General features: G+C 44.4%; 1 protein-coding gene across 1 annotated transcript in view; it reads right to left on the bottom strand.

Moving 5' to 3' along the window:
- Positions 1-13641, bottom strand: part of LOC105738624 — a 153231-nt gene that overhangs the window by 6520 nt on the left and 133070 nt on the right. Inside the window, exon 4 of the mRNA XM_012501423.2 lies at positions 819-925. Coding sequence (XP_012356877.2) covers positions 819-925 — 107 coding nt within the window. The remainder of the gene's footprint in view (positions 1-818; positions 926-13641) is intronic.

The raw sequence follows: 13641 nt of genomic DNA, 5'->3' as shown, positions 1-13641 counted from the left end.
ATTCTCCTGCCTCAGCCTCTCCGAGTAGCTGGGACTACATGCGCCCGCCACCACGCCCGGCTAATTTTTTGTATTTTTAGTAGAGACGGGGTTTCACCGTGGTCTCGATCTCCTGACCTCGTGATCCGCCCGCCTCGGCCTCCCAAAGTGCTGGGATTACAAGCGTGAGCCACCGCGCCCAGCCCGAATTAAGAAGTTCTTAAAAAGAGGGAGGGGGGAATGATTTTTGGCCCTTTGTTGATGGTACAGGTGAGTTGGAATTCTCACCCTTGGTTGTGATTGTGCTCTGGCTCCAGCCAATGGAGGAGGGAGTGAATGACGAGGAGAGGAGAGGAGAGGGAATGAGGACTGTCATGGGACCATGGCACAATATGGCCTGAAACAGCCCAGGACTCAGTAATGTTTGTTGAACTGAAAGCCTCTATTCTTCTATCATCCCCACCCCCTTTCCAGTCCCTGGAAATCAGATAGTGTTATAAATCTGGAGGGCCAAGGCAGATGATAGACAGTGACTCATTGCGTGTAGGGAGGATGGCCTGGGTGAAACAGCAGTCCTAGTTTTTACTTAGGAATTCAGACCCATGTTGAGATGAAGCTCACACAATCCCTTAGGGCAGGGGGTGGCTCAAAAGGCCCAAAGGAATGTGTGCTTGGGTTTGAATCTGCCCTAGCTCCTGACTGAAGCCAATGTGGGGTCAACCACAGCCATCCATGGATCTCTAAGAGGGTTTGCTTATATTACCACATCAACAGCAGATTTCCTCTGCCCCGCAGTCAGCCAGGAATGGATAAACAATAGAAGTGCAGAATGGCTTTACCAAGTCTAGCTCCAAATTATGAGATGTCTCAGTGTAAGGTGTAGCCCAAGCAACCCTTGGGACAAGCTGATCGAGCTGGCTGGCCAGATCCTGAAGGTGGAGATGACCTAAGTGGAGAAAGGAAAATTTTACCCAAACAGAAGTGAAGACAGCAATTAGACCTAGCCAGCCACTCAGGTACAGCGAGAAGCCATTTGAATTGGAAAAGAAAAAAAAAAAAGAAGTATGCAAACCATAACTAAATTGTCGGCGGGAAGACACAGCAGAACAGGAAATGTGCATGCAGGTAAGTGAAGCCTCCATTAATGGCTTCACTGCATTTATCAAAAGGGATTTCAATTAACGTGATGAAGACCAAGGCAATCACAGTAGGAAGAAAAGATGAATTTAGGATTAATCTCCTCTGTTGTTTCCTTACAGCGATTTATAAGGGAAACGCTTCAGGTGAGAGCCTAGTTGGGAATTAACCCAAAGATGATGAGAATCAGATTTGTTAACAAGGAGAAGAACCCTAAAGACAGTGACTCCCAAACTTGGCTATACATTTGAACCATTTAGGGAGCTTTTAAAACTTCCAAAGGCCATGGCCCAGACCAATTACGTTACAATCTCCAGGGGTGGGACACAGGCATCAGAATTCTCGAAGCTCTTCACTGTGCAGACAAATTTGTGAACCACTGTTAATGAGCAATATGCATGATGGAGGCATGTTAGGAGATAGCATGCGAGGTTACAGGTAAATAAATACAGTCATTAAGAAATGGCAGTAGGCCTGGCACGATGGCTCATGCCTGTGATCTCAGCACTTTGGGAGGCCGAGGTGGGCAGATGGCTTGAGCCCAGGAGTTCGAGACCAGCCTGGCCAACATGGCCAAACCCCGTCTCTACTAAAAATAAAAAAATTAGCCAGGCGTGGTGGCACACACCTGTAATCCCAGCCACTCGAGAGGCTGAGGCAGGAGAATCGCTTGAGCCTGGGAAGTGGAGGTTGCGGTGAGCCAAGATTGCACCACTGCACTCCTGCCTGGATGGTAGAGCAAGACTCTGTCTCAAAAAAAGAAAAAGAAAAAGAAAAAGAAATGGCAAGAAATTCACTTGCCTTAGAACAGAACAGGATCTGTGTCTCTTGTTTTCTTTTTTTGTAATTTTAAAAAGTGTTTATCAATGTTCAAGAAAAATGGATGAAGAGACAGGGGCACTTTTTTTTTTTTTTTTTATCAACCAGAGTTAAATGCAAGTAATTTTTGAGTGAAGTCCTTGAACTTGATATCTGGGAGTGGGATAGAAAACAAAGGGGTTCATTGCCATTATGGATAAAGCAACATATATTTTTGCTTCATAGAATGTTCATATCCATGACCTAATTTTAACTTGCATCTCTGTGAAGTAGGCAGAGAAAGTATTATTTTTCTCTCCCACTTCCACAGATGGGAAAACAGATAGAGTCTCATGATTTACTCAGCATTACAGAGCAAAGTTAGTGGCAGGAACAGGAGCAGAATTTGGTTCTTCAGAAATTCCAGTTAAATGTCCTTCCTCTAAACTGTGTTGCCTTCCTGCCCTTGAAGAGCTCTGTAAGAGTGGGAAAACTTACAGTGATAACTGAAACAAGAAAACATGACACTTGGTGAGCCAAACAAAAGAGTTCTGCTATTAGGGGAAAAAAATCTAGAACAGATGCCAAGAGACACATCAAGGTGGTAGCAAAGTGCTGACCACCCTGCCCTTGAGGATGCCTCATGAATATTGGATGATGTTAATACACCGAATTTGCCTCCAAATTACACTGGGTTGGTGGGCAGAAGCAAGGCCGGTGAGGTCACAAGAAATAATTTTTAGGGCAAAAAAATGAAAGCATCCTTATAGTTGTTGTGCTTTGACCAATAGTTTCAGGGCCTTCTTAAGTAGGTTGTGAGTAGCAATGAGTTGTTGCGCTAGGTTTTACTGTTTTCAAGAAACAGAAATTCTCTGGCATTGACTTAACCACAACAGGGTAAAAGGGCAAGTTATAGGCCCTAAAACAAGAATGCAGTCAGGCTTAAGGAAGGACTAGAACTGGGAATTTGCAGACTGTCAGAACTCAGGGGGATATGTGCTCCGTCCATCTTTCATTTCCTTTTCTCTCTTGAGTATTTGTGTTCGTCCTTTTCCTGAGGAGTTCCCTCTGCCGATCTATTCACATGAGGGGGCAAAGATACTTACCCATAGCTCCCAAGTTCATATTTTAGCTATATGAATCAGGTCTATCCCCTACACCCCTACTCAAATACAGACTCCTGTGGAAAAAAATATTTGGCCCAGATTGGCTCAGGAATCCATCCCTGATCCAATCAACTATGACCAGAGGTCAGCATCACTTTGTGTGTAAAGAACTGTGGGAGCCACCTTCTACAGGTGGTAGTAAGGCACTTACAGAGAGGAATCATTTAAACTAAGCATATGCCTCAAATAGATCTACCACTCATACTGACTAGGGTGGTTATACTAAAAAAAAAAAAAAAAAAGAAGAAGAAGATGACAAATGTTAGCAAGAATGTGGAGAGGTTGAAACTCTTATGTAATGTATATGGTAATATAAGTGTAAAATGGTGCAGCCACTGCAGAAAACAGTTTGGCAGTTCCTTGATAAATTAAATATAGAACTACCATATGACCCAACAATTCTACTCCTGGGTATATACCCAAAAGAATTGAAAATAGGTGTTTAAATGAACACTTGTACACAAGTGTTGATAGCAGCACTATTTAGCAGCCAAAAAGTGGAAACAAATTAAATGTCCATCAGTTGATGAACGAATAAACAAAATGTGGTAGAGCCATCCAATGGAATATTATTTTCTCATAAAAAGAAGTGCTTGATCAAAAAAAAAAAAAAAGAAAAAAGAAAATAGCATCTAGTGATCGTGGGCAAAAATAAATAAATAGGCCAGGTGTGGTGGCTCATGCCTGTAATCCCAGCACTTTGGGAGGCCGAGGTGGGCGGATCACTTGAGGCCCAGAGTTCAAAACCAGCCTGGCCAACATGGCAAAACCCCGTCTCTACTAAAAATACAAAAATTAGCTGGGCATGGTGGTGCATGCCTGTAGTCCCAGTTACTGGGGAGGCTGAGGCACGAGAATGGCTTCAGCCCAGGAGGCGGAGGTTGCAGTGAGCTGAGATCACACCACTGTACTCCAACCTGGGTGACAGAGGGAGACTCTATCTCAAAAAATATATATAAATAAATAAATAGAAGAAGGAGTACTGAGACATGCTAAAACATGGATAAACCTTGAAAACATTATGCTAAGTGAAAGAAACCATACACGAAAGGTCACATATATGACTCCATTTATATGAAATATCTGGAATAGGCAAATCTATAGAGACAGAAAGCAGATCAGTAATTGCCAGGGGATAGAGGAATGGAGCATGACTGCTTAATGGGTATAGGGATAAAAATGTCCTGGACATAGAAAGTGCTGGTTGTTGCACAACATTCTGAAAGTACTAAATGTCACTGGATTTATATTTTAAAATGATTAAAATGGTACATTTTGCATTACATGTGTTTTAATCACAATAAGAAAATATATCTACCACATTAAAATGCTCTGAGAAGACTGATCACATTCATTGCCCAGGAGTAGCCACGCTGGGAACGATAACCAAATACAGTTGTTCCTCTGCGTCTGTGGATTCCACATTTGTGGATTCAACCACAAACGGATTGAAAATATTTGGAAGAAAACATGGATAGTTTCGTTCTGTACTGAATGTGTACAGATTTTTTTCTTGTCACTCTTCCCTAAACAATACAGTATAATAACTATTTTCATGGTATTTACATTGTATTAGGTATTATAAGTAATCTGGAAATGATATAAAGTATACAGGAAGATTACATAGGTTATATGCAAATACTACCCATCTTATATAAAGAACTCAAGCATCTGTGATTTTGGTGTCAGTGGGGGGTCCTGGAACCAATCCCCCACCTATACTGAAGGGCAAATGAACATTGACTCATTCATTCAATCAGTAAACATGGATTGAGCATTTAATTGTATGCCAAGCTGTGCCAGGCATGGAGTGTGGCTGACAGACTAGTGGAGCACACACAGGTAAATAGATCATTTCCATTTAATGGGATAAGTGCTAAGACCAAGACACTCTCAGGGTGTTTTGGAAATTCAGATGAGGCATGATTATTATTATTACTATTATTATTATTAGAGGATGAGGCAACACCTGAGCTGATCACTAAAGATGAATAGGAGTTCTCCCAGTGAGGTGGCAGAGAGAGACGAAGGGCGTTCCAAGCAGAGTAAAGAAACACACAAAGGCACAGAGATGAGAGAGGATATAGCCAGTGGAGAAGGAGCGTAAATCGTGTGGATAAGCCAAATGGCAGAGGCCCTTGTCTGCTGTCCAAATGAACCTGGATTTCATCCAGGAGATGGAGGCCAGTGCCTGAAGGAACCTCAGCAGAAGAGTGCCAGGGAGGAGAGGCAGAGGCTATGATTGGAATACAGAGGGGGAGCAGGAGAACAGAGTGTCGTCATAGGGGTCAAGAGAGAGGAGAGAATCAAGAAGAGAACAGGGTCAAGAGCATCATTTCTTGGATAGATGCTATGGCTCACACCTATAATCTTAGTACTTTGGGAGACCTAGGTGGAAAGATCACTCGAGGCCAGGAGTTTGAGATCAGCCTGGGCAATAAAACGAGACTCCATCTCTACAAAAAATTAGAAAATCAGCTGTATTTGGTGGCACACACCTGCAGTCTTAGCTACTCAGGAGGCTGAGGCAGGAGAATCACTTGAGCCCAGGAATTGTGCCACTGCACTCCACCCTAGGCAACAGAGTGATACCTTGTCTCAAAAAAAACAAAAAAGAGTGTCATATCTTCAGCAATGTCAAGGCAGGAGCTGAAAGTGGCCACAGACTGGACAATGAGAAGGTCACTCTTGTCCTTTGTGCATTTTACTGTCATAGCAGGCCGTGCCTCACCAAACATGCCCTACCGTCACATTTGGCTGGTGATATGGTTTGGCTGTGTCCCCACTCAAAATCTCATCTTCAGTTGTAATCCCCATAATCCCCATAATCCCCACGTGTCAAGGGAAAGACCAGGTGGAGGTAGCTGAATCATGGGGATGGTTCCTCCATGCTGTTCTTGTGATAATGAGTGAATTCTCATGATATCCGATGGTTTTATAAGGGGCTCTTCTCCTTTCACTTGTTCACTCTTGTCCTTCCTGCTGCCTTGTGAAGAAGGTGCCTCACTTCCCTTTCACCTTCCGCCATGATTGTAAGTTTCCTGAGGCTTCCCCAGCAATGCCGAACTGTGAGTCAATTAAGCCTCTTTCCTTTATAAATTACCCAGTCTCTGGCAGTTCTTTACAGCAGTGTGAATGGACGAATAGAGCGGGAAGGAGAAGAGGCACAGGATGGTAGAGAGGGAAGGTTTACTTGCTCAGGAGAGAGATCAGATGAACTAGAGAGAGATGGAAGGTAGAGGAGAGAGAGAGGAGAATAGATGAAGCCAAGCTGCCAAGGCTGCAGAGCTTTCAGGAGGCAGTTGCCTTTGGACAGGTAGAAGGTAGCACGGCCTCTCAGCTAGGAGGAAGGTAGGAACACTGGAGGGGAACATATGTTTCTTGGTGGGGCAGAGGAATGGGTGCATAGAAACAAGGGAATTCCTACCTGACGGCCTCTATTTTCTCAGCAAAGCTCAAAGGGTGGGAAACACTTAGAAGGACCATGGTGGTGAAGAGGGAGGTTTGCTGACAGGGACACTAAGAAGTGTTTCTAGGCTGCTCAGCGGCCCACTAGGCTGTGCAGATGATGACTTTGTAGTAGCGCCAATCTGCGTGGGCTGTGATTTTCTCCAGCAGAGCTCAGCAGCCCAGGAGCCCAGATGTCAGGGTGTAGGAAGAGTTGCCTGATAAGGCTGGGCCGCAGCCAGACCGGAGCAGCAGCAGGGCAAGGGCGGAGGGGAGGGAGGCTTAGGCAAAGGAGGGTGATGAGATGGCCCAGGAAGCATAGGTGAAGTAGAGAAGGAAATGAAGAAGTGGGGGGAAGGTTCTGATGCAGTGACAGAAAAATGGCAGGGGAAAGAGACTACAGGTTTTGAGGAGGTTGAAAATCTAGCACACTGGGAGTTAGGAGTGGGTGGGCTGGAAGGTGGGAGGCTCTGATCTGAGTGGGCTGGGGAACAATTCAAAGCAATATGTAATCAAGTGCTAAATAGGCTGGTATGAAATGTAAGTGGGCATAAGTGCTAGGGAGGAGGGTGCCACTTGGGAGGGAGTGCTCAGTGTGGATGGAGGAGCAACCCGGTGCAATTTGCCGCGTTCACATCTACAGCCTGCGCAGCAACCCTAGTGGGGAATTCAAGGTGACAGTGTAACAAATGGTATCTTGACACTCAGAAAACCCTGGGTGGATCAAACCTTTCAGAGGACACAGCAATAATAAAGTCTGGCCTCAATAAAGTCAGAAAGTGAACAATAGGAGAGAACATGAGGATTTTCTTAATCCTGCCTATGAAATGTTGCAGTGCTGTGTCATTTGTGCTCTTCCTCCTGCCTTGCCCATTCACTTCCCGCTTCAAGTTGTCCTTCATCTGATCTAAACATTTCAAGAAGTCTCATGCGTATTGTACATTTCCACAGGATAAAACCATGAATTAATGTGTTTACTGGGGAAGAGGGAGGTGGGTGGGAGAAATCATCAAAGTGGTCATTGGTGAAGACAAGGTTTACAGCTTTTACTCTGGTCCACTAGGAGCCCAAGGCCAGAGAAGTTAAGCCGCTGGCCGGAAGTAGCACAGGTAGTGAGCAGCAGAGCTCAGACCAGATGCATGACCCCCAGGCCAGGACTCTTCTCAACACAGCTCAGGCAGGAGAAGCCAGATGATTTCCTCCCGTCTACCTTGTGATTGGTCAAAACTTGAGCCTCTGTTTCTTTTATCTCTTAAGCTCTAAACTGGAATGACGTTTAAACATCTGTGGGTTTTGCCTGTCTAACACCCATTGGCCCACTTTCTTTTGATCCCAGTTTGGCTATAGGAAGCACTACTCCCCTATCTGGGTGGTTCCATTCAGCAATGACCACTGATCATGTGGCCCAAGGTAGGCCTGCTGGTTGCTGTTGTACTAAGATCCCAGATCATCATTTCCAAGCCCAGTCTTAAAACTGCTTTTCCTTCTTGTCTATGAGATACTGCATGTCCTTCCAGAGAAATCCCCATTTCTAACTTTGTGTGAGCAGGGTCTGATACTTGATGCCAAAAAACCCCTGGAGGTCCCATATTTGCCATCAAATGAAAACACTGCACACTAGGTCAGGATCTGGAAGCACTGCACATCGTGTCTGTCAGCAAATCTTACCAGCACCATCTTGAAAACATGTCCAGAACTCAAACTACACTTCTCATCACTCCCACTGCCACAGCCCTGGTCCAAGTCACCATCACCTTTGGCCCAGACTTTTTTTTTTTTTTGAATAGAGATGAGGCCTCCCTCTGTCACTCAGGCTGGAGTGTAGTGACACAATCACAGCTCACTGCAGCCTTGAATTCCTGGGCTCAAGTGATCTTCCCACCTCAGCCTCCTGAGTAGCTGGGACTACAGTCATGCACCACTGCGTCCAGCCAGACTATTGCAGCAGCCTCGTTGGAGGTCCTGTTTCCACTTGTGCCCTGAAGTCCATTCTTCACATAGCAACCAGGGGCATTCTGTTATAATGTAAGTGGGACCATGCATCTCTTCTGTTCACATCCTCCTAGTGACTCCCCCACCTCATTCAGAGTAAAGACAAAGCCCTGACTATGACCTTCACGGCCCACATGGTTTGACCCTGTCACTCCCTGACCTTCTCTCCTGCTGTTCTCTCTCTCTCTGATCCTCTGCCCCAGCCACACAGACACTCTTGCTGCTCCTCCAGCACTCCAGGCATGTTCACACTTCTGAGCCTCTGCCCATGCTTTCCCCCACTAGAAAGTAAGCTACATGAGGGCAGGGAGTTTCATCTGTTTTGCTCATTGCTGTATCCACAGCATCCAGCAGAGTTTGTGGCACAAAATTGGTGCTCACAGCTGGGCACAGTGGCTCACACCTATAGTCCTAGTACTTTGGGAGACTGAGGCAGGAAGATTGCTCGAGCCCAGGAGTTCAAGACTAGCTTGGGCAACAAAAGGAGACCCTGTGTCTACAAAAAAATTTAAAAATTAGCCAAGCATGGTGGTCCATGCCTGTAGTCCTAGCTACTTGAGAGGCAGAGATGGGAGGATGGCTTGAGCCCGGGAAGTCAAGGCTTCAGTGAGCCATGATTGTACCACTGTACGTGAAAGAGTGAGACCCTGTCTCAAAAAAAAGAAAAAATTCATCAATTGGGATTTGATGAATGAATGGATGAATGAATGAGCGACCAAATATGAACTGAGCAGCCTGGCACTTTATCCTCCTTTCCATCATGCCACCTTCAGCATATACTTCTGACATTCCCTGGAATGTTGGGTAGATGCTTTTAACACTTGAGGGGTCTGCCTTGTGTTGTTTTCTACTGCAGCCATAAGAAACAATCACTTTGTAAAATGTTTGTTTCTAGACGTAAAACTCAAAGGCTATTTTGATATATACAAAAATCATAATTTTTAAAATCAGAAGCAAGCAAACCAAAACAAAGTGCATAAACATATAAATATGTCTTTGGAGATTCATTGCATAAATTCCCCAGAACCTTTTCTCAGAAGTGTTTCACTTTGCTTCAATACTGCCTTGCATTGGAGAATTCCACAAATTTTCTATTAATTGTCCTTGAAGGTGTTTGCTTCCTGGAAGAAGCACATTATAAGTTATGGAAACAGAAAACCAGGATATTTTTATAAGAAGCTCAGCCTGAGTTTGGGGCCTGCCACAAGCATCTGAAGAATAGCTTGTGCCAGCCACAAACCCATTTGAAGGTCTCAGGGTCCCTACTCCTGGGTAATACTATCCCCAAGGTGAAAGGATGCGAACTGAAATGGCCAGAGATTGCTCTGAGATAGATTTCGCTCATTGTCCCCGGACTTCCCACAGCAATTCCCCTAGGCTCAGGAAATCTATCTCCCTGATCTCAAGTGCTGCCCAAAATTTAATGATGTAGAAACAGAATTTCCCTGAGCTCTCTCTGACCTACCCTTCCATTCTCCACTCAAACAGACCTAAAAAACAAATGTACAGAAAATCTCCTACTGGCCCATGAAAACTCGCTATTGCAGCAGAATGTTTTAGGCAGGGTGGGCAAAGCTTATCTTCAGTGTTTATGTTACTTCCCCACTTCTGCCTCTTCACCTTTCCTCACCTCCTTCCCCTATCAAAACTCACTCTCAGGACAGATTATGTTATGAGTCATTTATGCTTTGGGATTCATTTCAATGCCAGTGTTTTCTCTTTTCCAGAGATGATTGTGTTTTTGACCACATTTCTCAGTTTAGGCATCAACTGTCTGGGGAAGAGGAGAATAAGAGGAGCAAGAAGCCCATCTTTGTATCTCTGAAATATTACAATAGCACCAACTACCATTTACTGAACACTTACTGTGTACCTTACTGTGTACCAGGCACTTTGCAAATATGATACCATTTAAATAGTGAGTTCAGATTAAATTATTTCATGCATGTGTTTAGCACAGTGTCTGGCACATAGCAAATATTCAATTCAAAGTAGCTACTATTTTTAAAAAGTAATGATCTTTATAACAACCCTATGAGACAGGTATTACCTCATTTAATAGACAAAGAAACAAAGTTGAGTGACTTTCCAAACTTACTCAGATGATAGACACAGGACTAGGATTTCAGTCCAGACATATCTGACTCTAAAGAATATGCTTTTTTCATAACACCATTTGGATTTGACTCTAAAGAATATGCTTTTTTCATAACACCATTTGGATTCCAAACCACAAAAGCCTCTGCTTAATCTGCCTACCAGTGAGTATAGCCTGAAACTTGAGCACATGAAGAACTATGTCCTAAAATGCTTCATTTTTAATAAGACTTTATTTACCATGAAGAGCCTGAGAAGAGATGAGAGTCCCTAAAGTCCTGAAATGTCAGAGTCAAGCTCCAGCATAAGCCTCTTTGATTTACTTCTGTTCCCAAGAGTGGACCTGGAAAGAGACTATCCCTGGTTTCCATTTTTTTTTTTTTTTTTTTTTTTTGAGACAGAATCTTGTTCTGTCGGCCAGGCTGGAGTTCAGTGGCTCGATCTTGCCTCACTGCAATCTCTACCTCCCAGGTTCAAGCCATTCTCCTGCCTCAGCCTCCCCAGTAGCTGGGATTACAGGCACACACCACCACGCCTGGCTAGTTTTTGTATTTTTAGTAGAGACGGGGTTTTACCATGTTGGCCAGGCTGATCTGGAACTTCTGATGTTAGGCGATCCTCCCACCTCAGCATCCCAAAGTGTTGGGATTACAGGCGTGAGCCACCGCGCCTGGCCTGGTTACTTTATTCTAGAAGACTCATAGACAGATGGCTAATTAGTATATAATGATGCTAATCCATGCCCCACTTCTTTCTTATATCTCTGTAACCCTCACATCCAGGTATTCTCTCTCCATTCAACACAGCCCACAAGAGAATCAGGCTGCATGCATTTCCAGAAAAGTGAGTGTGTGGCTTCCTGCCCAGGGTGGTGGTGACTTTGGTTAAAACTTAGTGTTAATAGGGTCATTCCTGAATGAACCAGGTAGAACATCACCAAAATAAAACCCCCTGATTCCATGTCTAGCCACCTCCCAAACTGCAGCTGTTGGTTCACAAAGGCAACAGTCTAAGTAGGTCTAGTGGCTACAAAAACAACTCAGCCCAGTGCTTAGGCACAACAACACATTCATTCATGGCATCTATCCTACCAGCCTCTTGGGCATGGAGGAATATTTGTGCTAGGATATAGCCTCCCTCAAATGCTCCCCTGCACATGTGCTGACCACAGGGATTGCTTTTTATTCCTTGTAAAAAATGCAATACACCTTCACCTTTGATATTCTGTGTAGTGCCCTCTTTCAGCTGAATTCAAAATAAAATCCTGCTAGAAGATATTCCCCTCTGCAGGCTGCTTTGAGGCCTGAACATGAAGCAGTCTGGGAGGCAAGCTGCATGGTTCTTGTTTAAATCAATTTCCCAGGATCTACCCTGATGGATACAGAGTGATGTCTCCCAACAAGCTTGAGCAAAACTAGGGGGTACTGCCTGCCCGCTTCGGGAGAGAAGTCTAAACAATGTAAGGAAGTAATTTCAAGGCTTCTCCAAGGTTCTGTTCATCAGACATGAAGGCTGATTAGGTACAGATCATCCTTTGTGGTCATTTTGCCTCTAAATCATATAAAGATATGGATACTTTGTAGTGCTATCCATAAACAGGTATACTTTAAAAAGTTTTCTTTCCATGTGAGAGAACATTGATCTACAAGGCTCTTCATTCTTCTTGTTCAGTCTTATCTATCAATACTCCTTCAGCCAAATCTCATTTCTGGCTCTAATGGGGGCTCACAACTTGGCTGATATGGTCACAATGACTGGTAAGGTCTTGAGACAGCCTGGCAGCCAGGTCACTGCTACAATGGCTGGATCTCTGGTCCCCAGTGTCAGGGTTTCCTGGGTAACTGGCAGGGAAAGACTGCTGTGCTGGAGCTCCCTGGGCCCTGAGCAGGACCTAACTGTAGCTTTTGCCCTCCAGGATTCTGATGGCATCAGGACTGTGGGCAGCAACAAGGCCTGCTCAGGTGCTGGGCACAGAGCCCAGACAAGGAAGGCTGCAGCAAGGCTGAATGCAGATTAGGGGACGGGCAGGGATTGGGTAAGACTGGAAAGTATCACTAGAAATCTGTCAGACAGCAAGGGAAGCTTGGGAGCCAGATCAGAGCAGAGTGATAGGTGAGGAGTCCATCTAGGAAGACACTGTGTGGAAATCAGAAGGCAACCTGTTGAAAGCAAGCCAGGAAAATAGTTTTAAAACCAGCCAATTGATTTTTGACAAAGGTGTCAATGTAAGTCAATAGGAAAAGGATAATCTTTTCAACAAATGGTGCAGGAATAAGTGTTTAGTCATATGCAGAAATGGACCTCAATCATTACCTCATTCCATACGTAAACATTAACTTGATGTTGATCTGTAGAGGCTGACTGGGCACACTGGCTCACACCTGCAATCCCAGAACTTTGGGAGGCTGAGGCAGGTGGATCACTTGAGGTCAGGAGATCGAGACAAGCCTGGCCAACATGGTGAAACCCCATCTCTACTGAAAATACAAAAACTAGCCGGGCATGGTGGCACGCACCTGTAGTCCCAGCTACTTGGGAGGCTGAGGCTTGAGAATCGCTTGAACCTGGGGGTAGAGGTTGGGTGACAGAGTGAGACTCTGTCTCAAAAAAAAAACCCTGATCTATAAAGGCTAACAATATTAAACTATATACTTTGACAGAAAACATAAGAGAAAATCCTAGTGACCATGGATTTGGCAAAAAATCTTCAAAAGAATTTAAAAAGCACAAAGTACAATGGTATGAATATACTTAATGCCACCAAACTGTATGCTTAAAAATGGTTAAAATGAGGCCGGGTATGGTGGCTCATGCTTGTAATCCCAGCAATTCGGGAGGCTGAATTGGGCAAATGACTTGAGCTCAGGAGTTTGAGATCAGCCTGGGCAACATGGCGAAACCCCGTCTCTACTAAAAATACAATTAGCCAGTCCCACTGCACTTCAGCCTTGGCAACAGGAGTGAGATTCTATCTCAAAAAAAAAAAAAAAAACGGTTAAAATGGTAAATTTTATGTTTTGCAAAT

Source organism: Nomascus leucogenys, chromosome 19 (assembly GCF_006542625.1).
Source record: "Nomascus leucogenys isolate Asia chromosome 19, Asia_NLE_v1, whole genome shotgun sequence".
In the NCBI taxonomy this organism is placed as follows: domain Eukaryota; kingdom Metazoa; phylum Chordata; class Mammalia; order Primates; family Hylobatidae; genus Nomascus; species Nomascus leucogenys.
The sequence above is the reverse complement of the archived record's forward strand: the minus strand, read 5'-3'. Positions and strand labels throughout refer to the sequence as shown.